This window comes from Apteryx mantelli, chromosome 1 (assembly GCF_036417845.1).
Source record: "Apteryx mantelli isolate bAptMan1 chromosome 1, bAptMan1.hap1, whole genome shotgun sequence".
NCBI classification, from domain to species: Eukaryota; Metazoa; Chordata; class Aves; order Apterygiformes; family Apterygidae; genus Apteryx; species Apteryx mantelli.
The window spans coordinates 195,069,825-195,083,379 of record NC_089978.1 but is presented as its reverse complement, the minus strand read 5'-3'; the positions used below and the strand labels follow the sequence as shown (position 1 = coordinate 195,083,379).

The following is a 13,555-nucleotide window of genomic DNA, read 5'->3' as shown; positions in this document are numbered from 1 at the left end:
TGTGGGAATATTTCAGATTCATAAATGAATGCCTGAAAGGACTTAGGTCTCAGGTTCAGGACTTAGTTTTAAAAGTACTTTGAAATAACTTGTAAGCAAAGACAGGTGTGTTAGCAAGCCACAACCTTGCAAACATTAACTTGAATGGCACTATACCATATTTCAAGTTCAGGACATGAAAAACTATTTGTAGCATGAGGAGCTTAAGCTATATGTGCCTGGACAAGGCTCAGTGAGACCTAAATCTGTGATTAAGAGGTTTTTTTTTAAATCTATTTCAACAGAAGCTCAAAAAGGTCCCTTGCCTTCCTCTGTGAATATGAAAATCATGATGTGATATGAATCAGGGTATAATTAGTAAAGAAAATCTGGACAGATATATTTTGGTACTTTTTAAGGTATTTTTTAAATGAGTTTTAAAACCATTATGCTGAACAATGTGAAAATATTTAACCACTGGAAGAAAAACTCTCAATAATAGTATATTATGTTAATAAACTAAGTAACCTTACTGAAAAATCCTCTGTCATGATTGATTTCACTGACCATACATTATGATGTAGTGGCTGCACAATAACAAAAAGTTCATACTGTTCTTGGCATTTTCAGCAGTTAAAAAGTTTGCAGTTTGTTTCCTGGAATAATGGTAGCACTCAGCTTATTGCTGTAATTGGGATGTTGGACTTCAGCTATTTGTGACTGACCTTAGGGTACTGGGCCAGTGAGCTAACTCAAACCCAGGGCATGCACTGTTTTTTTTCACATGCCCTTATTTCTACCTGTTGCAGCTGCAGGCATTGATAGTGTTCTGTAAGAAGGCTGAACTCAGGCAATCAACATCTGTTTTTTCAAGAGGGAGGGTTGGAGGCACTTCTAGAAGGGATTCTGATTTCATATGACTTTGCCACAAAGTAGACCAGACACATGTCAGATCAGGCAAATAACATTCAGCTTGTCACCAGTGCAGGAAAGTACAACCCAGGGCTGTAATCCCAGGTTTTCTTCTCTAGCTTTCTTGGAGCCTCATCTGCAACCCACATCTGAGTACATGCACACCTTGATGTAAGGTGAGCTTAGACTGGAGCCCAAACAAAATGCAAAGATGCAGCTACAGCCTTTCGGACATTCAGTTCTTTTGAACATAATAATTAAATAGCTAACAATAAATAAATAGTATCAATTCTATGACACACTTAAATGAGTAGTGACTATCTCAAAGGTGACAGACAAGATTATTCGTAGAATCTGGGAAATAGTTCATTAAAATATAGGATTTTAAATGAAAATCTAAGTGGGTTTTGTTGGTTTTTTTTTCTCTGAAAGCTGAATCTTCTTCTCCCCTCCTCTCCTGCCTTATCCCATAAAAGAGAACCAGCCATACCCCTTCTCCTTCTCACAAATCCACTAAAGGGATCCACATTGAAGGCCTCTCTATTTTAATGAATCCATCTTTTATCTTACCCTCACACAGGCATGCACATCTTTCATGAGATGCATCGTAACATAATTCTACCTTGCATTTCTGACCATGGGAATCAACACAATTTACACTTTGCAGAGAAAAAAAAAGGGGCCATTTACACATCAGAGTTATCATTACTGGATTACTGATGACAGCTAAGTGATCCAGCCAAAACACACGGCTAATTTCTAGCAAAACACCTTCTACTTCTATAGATCTTCAAAATTAGACACTAACTTTGGAAGGCCAAATAGAGACGGCTATCCCTCCATTATTCATAAGTACTGACTAACCATTGCTTTCCAATTATTCTTTGTACATCAAAAAATGTCCAAAATTAGTAGCAACATGAATCCCCAATTGTCATCTTGCACTAAGAAGGGAAAGATTCATCTAAGCTAAGCAGAAGATGATGCTTCTGACATCAAACTTTTAAAATTCAGTGAATAAATATACAGATGTATCACAAACAAAATTGCAGAGCAAAATTCATATTTCTGATAGCAAAATGAAGTTCCTCATAAACCTAGGAGATATTCATTTAGTGCAATTTGGTCCACATGCATTTATGGGCTTAGTCATGGTACTTCCCTTATATATGAAATGCTAAAATAGTTAGATGGTAAAATACCTTGCTAGTGAGATTCGTGCTCGTTGGCCTCCACTCAGGGTGATTCCACCTTCCCCCAGCACTGTATAATCCTTGTCTGGGAACTTTGAAATGTCCTGTTAACAGATTTTTTAAGAATCAGATATGCATTTTTCATATTCAAGGAACACAAGCTACACACTAAATGGAAGCAAGAGTATACAGGCAGGTTAGATGGCAGTTGTAAAAAAAGAAATGAAACACCCACACAGGATTGTTTCTTTCACCTGTTTACATAATCAGAAATGGTGATTAAAGAAAACATATCATTCTTCTACCTCATAGAGCAACCAAGAGCTGCAAGACTTCAAGAACAAATATTTGTCTTAATTACTAGACCTCTAAAAGCAAAGAACGTACCTTCATATAATACCAATTCAAGGTGTATTTTATGTCAAGTAACAATGACAAATGTGCTTGCCACTAAAGTTAGGTAAAGCAGGAAGCAAACTCTGGATCTGAACACCTCAAATCCCAGAGAAATTTATAGTTCAGCAGCTGCATTAAAAAAGGCTGGCACAAATTTCCTAGTTGGGAATGCCAGGAATACTAAAGCTTAGGATGCAACTGGTTTAGGATCCAAGTCCTACAGCTTGGGCTATAAGTTAGTTATAACTTGAGAATATGCTGGCAATGAAACTTTAGCCAGTGATAAAAACAGCAACTACCGTTTTACTCCTGTGTGAGGGTTCTGCTTGGCACAGAGCAAGAGAAGCTAGCACAGATCTCACTGGCAGAGGAGGTGAGGAGTTTTCTTGACTAGGAGTATTTAGGACAGAAACTGAGGATTCACAAAAACCAAAATATTTCATGGAAGCAGAGACATGAAGAAGGGCTTGTGTGTCTGTAACCTGTCTAATTTTTCCACTTACATGGTTGATCTAATAAGAACATTAACTCTGCCTACCAGCCTTATCTTGCATATGTCCGTAAGTCATTACAGTAGCAACCACGACCACTGTGGCAGTGTTAGTTTCAGGGGACTTCTCCCAGAAACACAGGCTGGACCATCTCAGGTTCCTGGCAGTTTGCTCCCTGGGTTCCAGGGAGCCTAAGCTTCCAGGAGCTACAACTCCAAGGCAGTTATGCCATGTGTGGAGTGGGAAGCCCCAAGTCTCTCAGAAGCCCCCAGCATCTGTGTTCCCAGCTCTGCAGAAAAGGACTGTCATTCTCACTACCTATGCATCCACTCCAAGCCACTGCCAAAAAACGGATTCCCCAGAAGTCAAGGAAGCTGACTGAGGAATCTGATATCAGACAAAGTGGCTCCAGTGTTCTCATGCTTTACAAAATGTTTCCCTACAGTACAATTCCTGGAGAAAAAAAAGTGGTATGACATAGGAAAATCTTTCAGGAAGTGAGCTTCTGGGGCCAGGTTTTATGAAGGTAGCCTATTTCTGGGGTCTCTCTTCCCCCAGGCATCCAAGGGGCATTAGGAGGGAACTTAGCTGTTTACATGCACTGTGCTGCAAGTTCGGTAATGCTGCTTCTGGGAAGTTATTAGTCCATCACTCTGCACATGCATAGTAAACACACTTCATACAGTTCATCTACCTACACATGGCTGATCGGTTTGTATGATAGGCATAGACACGCCACAAATGACCTACCACTTCCACTGGAAGAAGCTGTGTGACTTGCCCAGCTGGAAAGTTTTTCATCTCTAGGAATTTCTGCAGTTTAGAGTCAGAATCATGACTGAGGCAGTAAAGTAAAGTAAAGAAAGCCCACTAGGTTCATGGTTTGTTATCTTTCCTTGAGTAAAAGCCTGAAAGATATGTGAAGCATTTTTCAAGCATTTACTATGTCTGAAATCAGAAAGCTGGTGCCTGTCACTTTCCAAGAAAGACAAGTTTAAATTCTTCTGGAGGTTAACCAAATCTTTATCTAGTCAGAAAACTAACTTGACTTTTCCTATCAAGACAAAGGTAGAGAGGAAGTGGAGTAAAAGACAAAAAGAAAAATATGAAGGGGAAAGATTAAGTCTCACTACAGCACTGTTCTGGAAATCTATCATCTTGTCTGATGTAATCAGCTAATACAGGACTCCTGTTTTCAGCAGTGGTATCGACATGAGAATAATCGATTCCAGCTCATGCATATGTAGTCCACGTCATTCCCAGAGAAGTGCTCAGACTCAAAACTCAGACTTGGATGTCAAGCTCCCCAGATTTCCAGGGATTCTAAGTTGAGCTGTTCTCTAGAAGTTAACATTTCATATGAAAGTCATCTATAATATGATTTTCATCACCTCAGCTGTGATTTTGACTGCTAGTCATTCCCTGTTGGGCAGTCTTTGGCAATCCAAGCCTCTGAGGTATTGCAGAGTAAAAAAATAAATAAAAAACTTGCCAGAAAAATATTTCCTTCTTACTCCCTTGTAAATTGCCCTGACCTCAGGAACAGAATGAACAATACTGCTCAGCCCTGGATCAGTGACAGATTAAAGGTCCAGCAACTCAGGGACTAGAAATTGACTGCTTGATTCATCAGGAAATGGGAGATTCTCCCAACTCTTTAATTTGATAATAGCATTCCCTTCCTGACTTAGAAGATTCTGACCTTAAAATCAAGATGCTTTTATGTATTGAAAAGCTATTGCAGGTGACTTAAATTCTTCTCATGTTAACTAGTTATTTTCCTCTTGTAGAAGTAGACCTACACAGACAAACTCTGGTTACTAACAAAACAGCTCAGTTGTTTGCAGAAAGAGGGATGTGAAAAACAGTGGCAATAACATTTTTAGAGCAAGATTTTCCTAACATGACAAAATTGTTTTCTATAGGCCATGAAATATTTAGAGAGAACAAAGCACATTTGAGATGACCTGCTCAGATCACTTGTGGTTTCACTATGCATAGAGGAGTAATGTTACTCATCTGTAACTTTGACATTTACCTGGTATCTTCACCTGGACACTAGGATTTGTGCTGTTACGTACCTAGATATCTGAGTTGATTTCAACTGTTTCACATTTCTACTAGTACTGCTGTCTGTAGTGCTGCTGTAATGGTGCCATTCCTGGTTCCTGATTCTACTACTTCTTCCAAAAAATCCAGGTGAAGAACGACTGCGCCTACCGTATCTTCTCTTGTAAACAAGGTGAAATCCGAGCCCTACTGAAATTAATTCCAGAACTCCCATTGTTCTAAATGGTGGTGGGATATCATCAGATATATTTCTTTGCAGGTGTGTCAACATGGAATTTTAATCATACTTTTAATGAGTTCCCCTTCTGGTCTCCTCTACCCTTCACCTCAGGATAATATATGGCATGCAACAGACAAAGAACTTCAGGCTGTAATTATAATAAGTAAAAAATGTTTAGAAATTTCTTTCAAAGGCGTAAACAGAGTGAAGAAGTCCAATAGACACACAATGCTATTTGCTGGAACATGCATTACCTATTGTAAAAAGTACATGTGGCTGGTCCAAATACATCCTTGCTGTCATTTTATGAAGGAAGTGAAATCAAGCCAGGGACAAACTTAACGTAATGATGCTGAACAGCATAAAACCAGCATATTAATGAAGTATCCACTAGATTTTCTTTAACATATCTATTTCTAAATGCTTAAATTGAGAAACCTATGGTTAAGTAATCAATGAAGAAAACCTCCACAGTTCCCATCAACATTATTTACATTTGTGGGTGCTTCTAATATCAGGAGCTGACAAATCTCATGTTGCACACCTAAGGAGAAGGCACTGCTCTTAATATGTGTTTGCATTTTTAACCTTGTAAATGTTATCTTCAACTACCCCAGCCGCAAAGGGACAGCCCTTATAGTATCTTTGGGCTTGGTATAAAAATATAGAAGAATATGGCTGAGATGGTTTCAGGTGCTATCTCTTTTCAGAGTAAATGAGAAATATGTTCTCACAAAAACAGATGGAAACCTAAGAATGGACTTCACACTCCAGGTCTTTTCTATAGAGTTTCTTTGTCATCAAGATCATTTGATAGATTTACATGCCTTCATGCTAAGAAAAAGCTTTAGCAACAATTAAAAGAACAAAACTTGGCAGAAAATAGTTTCTAAGAAATACGCCTTTCAACAGAATAATTGCTACTGATCTACAAGTTTTGTGTATCTTGCTTCTGCTAGAGGCTGTCAGGAGTTCTAATGACAGAACATAGATATTTTACTTATAGGACTCCTCTTTCTTCCCTAAAGACGTCCTTAATGTCTTGGATTTCCATCTCCCTTCTTCTGCCTTCCTTCCAAAAAAAGACAGAACAGTCCTGAAGCTAATGGAACACAGCAGCAGTCTTGGAACTCTCCATTTAATCTTCACTAACCCTTTTCTCTGGCCTATTTCACTTCCTTTTTTCATACAATCCCAATTTTTTACTATCTGTATCCCCCTCCTTTTCTTTTTTGTCATTAATATTCCCCATGTTAATTTCCACAACTCCCAGAAAATCCTCCACTCACATTGCTTCTTCCATCTCACTTACAAAAATACTCCCTTTCTTCCCCTCTTCTGCTTTCCCTCTGTGTTCACAAGAACTCTGAACACAGTCTTTGCAACTCCCTTTCTGTAGTGTAGACCATTTGTAATAAATTAGAAGAAAAATACTAAAGGGTTTTTGTATAAAATGTCAGGTAAAGCTGAATGTAAGTTAAGCAGAAAGAGTAGCAAAGGTTTCAAGCAGGAGCTGGAATGCTATTTCACCCAATTTACTATTTTTTTCTCTTTAGTTATAAGAGGAACATTTACTCTTTTATCTGTTTTCTCATTCACATGATTATTTCGGTACTTCTCAGGAACCATATTCAACTCTAATATCTCAAAGAAATAGAAATGGAACTTAAACACACTTCCAGCTTTCAATTCAGTGATTAAAAATGGTAGAAGTCTTCAGAAAATGGGTTTGAAATGACAGTGCCTCTTTTGGGCAGAAAGTCCACATAATACACCAAGTCTCTCACTACACCCATTGCATCACAGAGATGTGGGTCCAAAAGCTGGCTGCCTTTATATATTTTTCATCTTGCAGTGGTATGATCTAATGGCACAAGCAGACTCCTCTAACTGAAATTCCTGTCAATGGTCCAAAAGTACTGGCAGATCAACTGTGAAACTGCTTACACAGCGGGTTCTCTGGGGAAGAACCTGCTGGGTTGAAGGTAAACAGGCTAGCACAGTTTCCTTAAAGCAGGGGATCATCTCACTTTGAGAAAAAAACACTGACTCAAAGGACCAAATACACTGACTTCAAAAAGTTTATCTGCAATCAAATAAATAGGTTTAATGGTGCCACTCTGCAATATTCTACGCTGCTATCTTTTAGTTAAAAACTTGTTGCACTCGATAGAGTTTTCCTCACCCCCTTCCCTGTGTTAGATACAGGGTTCTGAACAGATTATCTTGGATGTTGTCCTATCTTCTCTGTTACTTCTGGAATCATATTTAATTTCCTTACCCTGTGTTTAACCTGCCCACGTTCAGCATACCAACTACTTCATGTTTCAAAAATTTGTTCCACGGGAATAGTTTGCCATAGAGAAAGCGAATTTTGCCAGCATCTGTGTGAGTTTTAGGTGAGTCTGAAATTCTGTTCAAGGTCACAAACCCTTGTGAAAACAAAGCTTATAATTTTGGATAATGAATCCTTTATAAATGGTTCATCTGGAATCTAACAAAAGCCTCAGCTTCAGAGGAGAGTTACCTAAATAAGAAGATAAAATTTCAAAAAGTAATTTCTGATTTTGAAATACTTTAAAGAAATCTGGTTTTTTGGCTTCTGGCCCAGGAAAATGAGGTCTCTAGTATGTTCAAGCTGATTATCCAAAAGCCAAGATATGCAAAATTACTGAAAATTCTTCATTTTTTAAATTTTAACAGAAAATTTCACTAGTAGGTATGAAACTGAAAAAGACTTAATTTTAAAGCTTTATAACCTCAAAATTTGCAGTGTATTTCAGATTTGTTTCATTTTAAAGATAATTTCTATTCTGCCAATTAGGACAAATTGAAATTTATGCTTTCAGCAAAACCAGCAAGGAATAATTTCTAGTGCACTTAATGGGGTGGAAATAAACAATATTTCTCACTTAAAAGAATATAAAATGAACAGGTTTTTTTAGATTTTGAACATACCAGAATAGCTCCTCCAAAATATTTTGTATCAAGTCCACAACTTCTGTCTGAACTAGAACAGGTATGTTACAACATTTCATAGTCTTAATTTAAAAATATCAAGTGTTTTAAAATTAGAAGAAATTCTTGGAATTCTTTCAAATATCACTTTTCTTGGAAGTTTGTACCAATAGTTAATTAACTATTCTCAGTGTTTAAAAATGAATGCCTTATTTCTACTCTGGCATTTTTTTGTTTTTTGTTTTTGTTTTTTTTTGGCTACCTACCTACCAATTACTGTTTTATCCTACTAGTTAAAGGCTTGACCACTTTCAGAAATCTGTCTCGTGCAGAGACTAAAGAATGGAACTCATCTCACCTAACATCTGCAGTGAAGACATCTAGGTTAGAACAACTTACCTGTCTCTCTAAAAAGTCAGTGGAAAGGACTAGGAAATTTATTTAAACTATTTTAGATGCTCGCATTAGGATGAGATGAACTCCATCTTGACATGCCTACTGCTCTCGCTGACTATAAAGGGAGTCTAGGCAACTTGCTCCTGTATCTACACTGTGGACATCTACATGATTAGGTAGCCAAGGTACCTCTTAATATCTTGTAGAGGATTACTTACTATAAAGCACTCTGTTTCAGACTTTAATTCTTCTAGTTCCTCTCTTCCAAACACTTTCCAATGTGTCAATATCCCTTGTAAACAATAGACACAAAACCAACACAGAGTGTTCAACTCACAGTCCGACTAAAGCTGCCATACCGCCTCTCAACTCTAATTGATTTAGTTTAATATTTGTACACTTGTAATCAGCTCCAGATGTGATATTCTGTGCAAACTAAGAAGACATCTGCTGAAAAAAATGTATCAGCACAGATAAAAGGGGCTGGAGAAGTACAGTGGGACGCATTCCACTGTTAAGTAAGGATATGTGCTTCAGTCTCAGGACATCCTTGACACTGCAGGTTACTAGTCATCTGGGGATGAATGCCAACCGTTGTGAGGAGATGCCAAACACGCAGTAAAATGAACCAGAGCTTGACATGTTTGGTTGTCTCTCTAGTTATTCTCTTATACTGTTAGCTGAAAACTGAATCTCCTGCATTTGCTATGAAACTGGCTCAAAAAAGACAGGCTCTGGCCACAGATTTCTTCTGTACTACTATAAGATTCAACTTTGCATGGAAACACTTCCTCTGTTAAACATGATCTTCATTGGCAGCTGACAGCTCTCAAATCAGAATATGTTTAAGAGGGGTAGCCTCTTATGTTCTAAAAAGGTAGTTTGTCATTCTGTGTTTATGGCATCCTAGGTAACCATTGAAGGATTGACTGAACTGACTAGGTGGAAAAATATCTACCTTATCTTTCAAAAAGGTAAAAACAGAAGTCATAGCAGTATGGTTTCAAAACTAAAGAATTATTACACCCCTTTGAAAGGCATACAGTGCTTGTTTCTTTATTAACAAGAATATTATGGGCCTATCCCTGCAGTCTTGACTGGAGGAACACATTCTCTTAGGCTGATTTTGTTCAACACTAACAACATTTAAACTTGAAGATTCCTATTTCAACTGTTAAAAGGCTTTACCTTTTTAACTTAGCATATGCTGAAAACAAACAAAACCCACACCCTGTGTATAGTAGGCTATTAATACTACAATCTAAAACTCTGAAAAGCCATGTTCCTTCCACATTTTTCATTATGTCAGTAAAAAGGATTTTGCCATCCTAATGAGATACTCCTATAAATTCCCATTATATTCCAGTTATCCCACAGTCATGACATTTATGCAACCTGTTAATCTCTGGGAAAGTTGCACTTGTGGAATTTGAATTTAGTAACAAGTTTTTGTAAACATATAAACTCATTCAGTGCACATCTCCGGTCACTTTGGCTATTCAGCAATGAGAGTAAAGAGCAGTGAAGTATGCAGGACAGTTTTTCAGTGTTAGATTTGTTCTTGCTTAATTGGGCCTTAATTTGAAGTGCTAGGGAAAAGTTCACCTTCTCTTGTGAAGTGTTTTTTATTGCTGATGAAAAGCGCCCAACAAAAAGGATGGAACACCTTGTCAAAAAGAAGGTAGCACAAGCTGAGGCAGCACTGATTCACCTTATCTTACTTTTTGAGTGCTTTTAAGCTTGCCTGTAGCCACTGCCTTTAAGGAGAAAAGAGATATTTCAGAATCTACCAATTACATTTTGGCTTCTCCCTATGTTAGCATTGCAATCTGCAATGTCAAAGTTGACAGATTTGTGATTTGTGGTAGCAGGTGCCCACTAAGAATTAAACCCATCCAAACAATTTATTTCAAAAAGGCTACTGAATAAATGACAAATTGTAATGACTACTGATCTGTGCTGGACCAGTTTGATACAGAAGTTGAAAGTCAGTACTTCCACATTGGTAAACTGGGATTTTTATTTTAAAAGAGCTGTTAAATTAGGTACTCACACTACTTGCTTGCTAAAAAAATCACTATTTCTTGAGGAAAGGAAGAAGAGCGGCAGTGGAGAAGGAAGAAGCAGCCCTTCTCCTGTGCCCCTCTGTAGAATTTTTTTTCCTGTGATGTCTCACAGAAAGTATCATGCAATTAAAATATATTGGCATTCCCTTGAGTTCAGCATCTCACAAGGATAAGGACAAGGTTTACACACCACTTGCCTCTCACTTCAGCCATACTCTGTATGGACTGGGCTTTCAGAAATATTTTTTCAGCAAGGCTGACAAGAACATTTTGGTAGCTCTTACCTTTAGTCCCCTCATCTCAACTCCAAAGCAGTCCTTCTGCTGTTCTATCACCTTCCACTGCTCTTTACTTAATCTCCATCCATTTCCAGACTCCAGAAAGGAGAAACACATCGTAAAACATGATTTTACCTCCCCTAATGCGCTACTTACCCTCAAAGGAAAAATATAATCATTATAATCAAGTTCTGAATCATTTTACACATATGAAGCTGGCTACCATAAAGATAAGCTGTATAAGGCAGAAGGCACAAAAGAAAAAAATAGCTTAGGCATGCTCTTACTGATGCATACAGAGATGCATATGAGATTCTTTCTTATGCTTCTTCAGTATTACATATATGCATAATGTCATCCCTAAATTATGACAAGCAGTGTCATAATGCCATAGTGCTTAGACCTGCCGAGTTTCCTTCACTGAACCTACAACACACAACTGTCTTTCTTTGTTCATCCTTTCAACAGCTTGGACCTCATACATTTGTACAGCATTGTACTGTGGTGTCCCTTGCCCTCCATATCCTCACATGCCAGAAAAGGCTACAGAGCAGAGCTGTGAGGGCCAAGGACCAGAAAAGAAACCTATGGCAATGTATTGCTGCAACGTGTGCGCTCTCAGGTGGGACTACACTCAAAGGAGCACCACTAAAACACACGCTTTCCACATGCAGACTGACACTACAGGATCTACTGTATGACATGATTCTCTGCATCAGGAACATTATCAGTCACACAGTCATGTGATGGCTCATGTGTGCATGAGAAGGAAGGATACTTGAAAGACCTAAATACACTAACAGAGCCTGGAAGAACCCAGCACAGACTGAGATCCTCATGTGTTCTGCGCTACACAAACACAGTTCATCAAACCACCCTGGCAGTGTATTCATGAGGCATGTGGTTCTCCAGTATATAATCATTTTCTTTAATCTTTGTCTTCTGGTTTCCAGTATGACATCATGAGCAGGTGTATTGGCACAACAGAAGGATAAGTGAATTGCTGCAAGATGGCAAGAATAAAAAACTGAGGGCAGAAATTTCTTAAGCTGAATATACATGTCAAGAAACCAGGTCATATAACTACCTAAATTCTTCAAACTAAATAACATCTAGACTAAATGTCTAGACTAAATATTTTAATGTTCTAGATTGCTATAACCTTATGTGAGCTCATTAAATAAATAAATAAAGGCAAATCCTTTTGTTCCCCATACTTGTATTACTGTCCAGTAAAGTTAATTGGGAATATTCAAAATTAATCACAGCAGAAAACATCTTTTCAATCTTCCTTTTGATGGTTCCATACATAGATAGAATAAAATGTAAAACAGCAAGAATATTTTTTAGAAAAATAACAAAATTTCCTCCATCCAAGAAACCCCACCCCAAACAAAATATTTTAGGTAACGGGTTCCACAACTAGATTGCCCTTCTTTGGGAGTACAGAATCAAAATCTAATGAATAAAACATTCCAATCTCTGAATAAAGATTTCCTGATTTCCTACACAATGAACATTTTATTCTTGGAAAGCTAGAAATATGAAAAACTACATTAAATATTTCCTTGCACTTTCCATCTTTCATAATCACTTTGAGATAAATTTACCTGAAGCATTTAATGACTTTAAAGAGGTTGTAAATGATAACTGCTTGGGAAGTAGACTATGCACCTATCAAAAAAGTTAGGGAAAAAAATGTAGCACTGGCCTTTCTTAACATTCTCATGCATTGAATGATTGAAGTTAAGCTTACTTAACATTATTTTCACATCTGCATAGACCTAAAACAAAGTACAGAGCACCTAGTATGATGTCCCCCAGCCTCAGTTTCCCATTCTGCTCTTGGATAAGAACAGGCTATTCACTGTGTTCCAGGAAGCCCCAAATCTATGTATACAGTATGATGTGACCATCACAGGGGAAAAAGACACTGAATTTAGCAGTTGCTCTTAATACCTTCTCTGGGCTAGATCCTCAGTATGTTTCTGCTATAGAGTGATGATAGAGATGGAAAAGCAACAAGACCATTTCAGAAGGATGTTGCATTTTGGAGTAGGAACACGTCCAATTGCTCACTGGGTCAAACAAAGGAGATGGCTTCATCTTCCCAAGACAGCGTTTGAGACCACAGAGCTTGAAAGAAAATCTCATTTAGCCATATATATACCCAGATGTCTATTTTAACTGACTTTCAGCATATGTGCAGTAAAGAAATAAATTTTCTTTCATCACCAATTCTTTGTCCACCTTGAAGAGCCCATGTACAAACTAGACAATGACTGCTCCTACATTCAGGTGGACTATGTAACTAGTTAAGAAAAGAAGAGAAAGAAGAGAAGAGGGCAGAGTGAACACTCTCAAGCAAAAATTCTCTGGCATCTTTCCTTTATGAAGGACAAGAACACACACAACCCCAGCAAAGCACTAACCCTTCTTCTCACAATAAACCCCTAAAAAATACACACTAGGGAATAAGCAGGGAATCAATATCTGATAACCATCATTAAACCTGCTATACTAAGTCTTATTTGGTAACCAAGATATGAAAACTAGGAGACTAGAAAGCAGAATAATAAAGTAATGCATTTGGCTT

The 13,555-nt window shown here is 37.7% G+C and overlaps 1 protein-coding gene across 2 annotated transcripts in view; it reads right to left on the bottom strand.

Moving 5' to 3' along the window:
• The window catches only part of CFTR (CF transmembrane conductance regulator), a 96,672-nt gene that overhangs the window by 45,379 nt on the left and 37,738 nt on the right, over positions 1–13,555 (bottom strand). For both annotated transcript variants that reach the window (XM_067315135.1, XM_067315127.1), the window contains exon 12: positions 2,094–2,188. In XM_067315135.1, the coding sequence (XP_067171236.1) occupies positions 2,094–2,188 (95 nt within the window). The remainder of the gene's footprint in view (positions 1–2,093; positions 2,189–13,555) is intronic.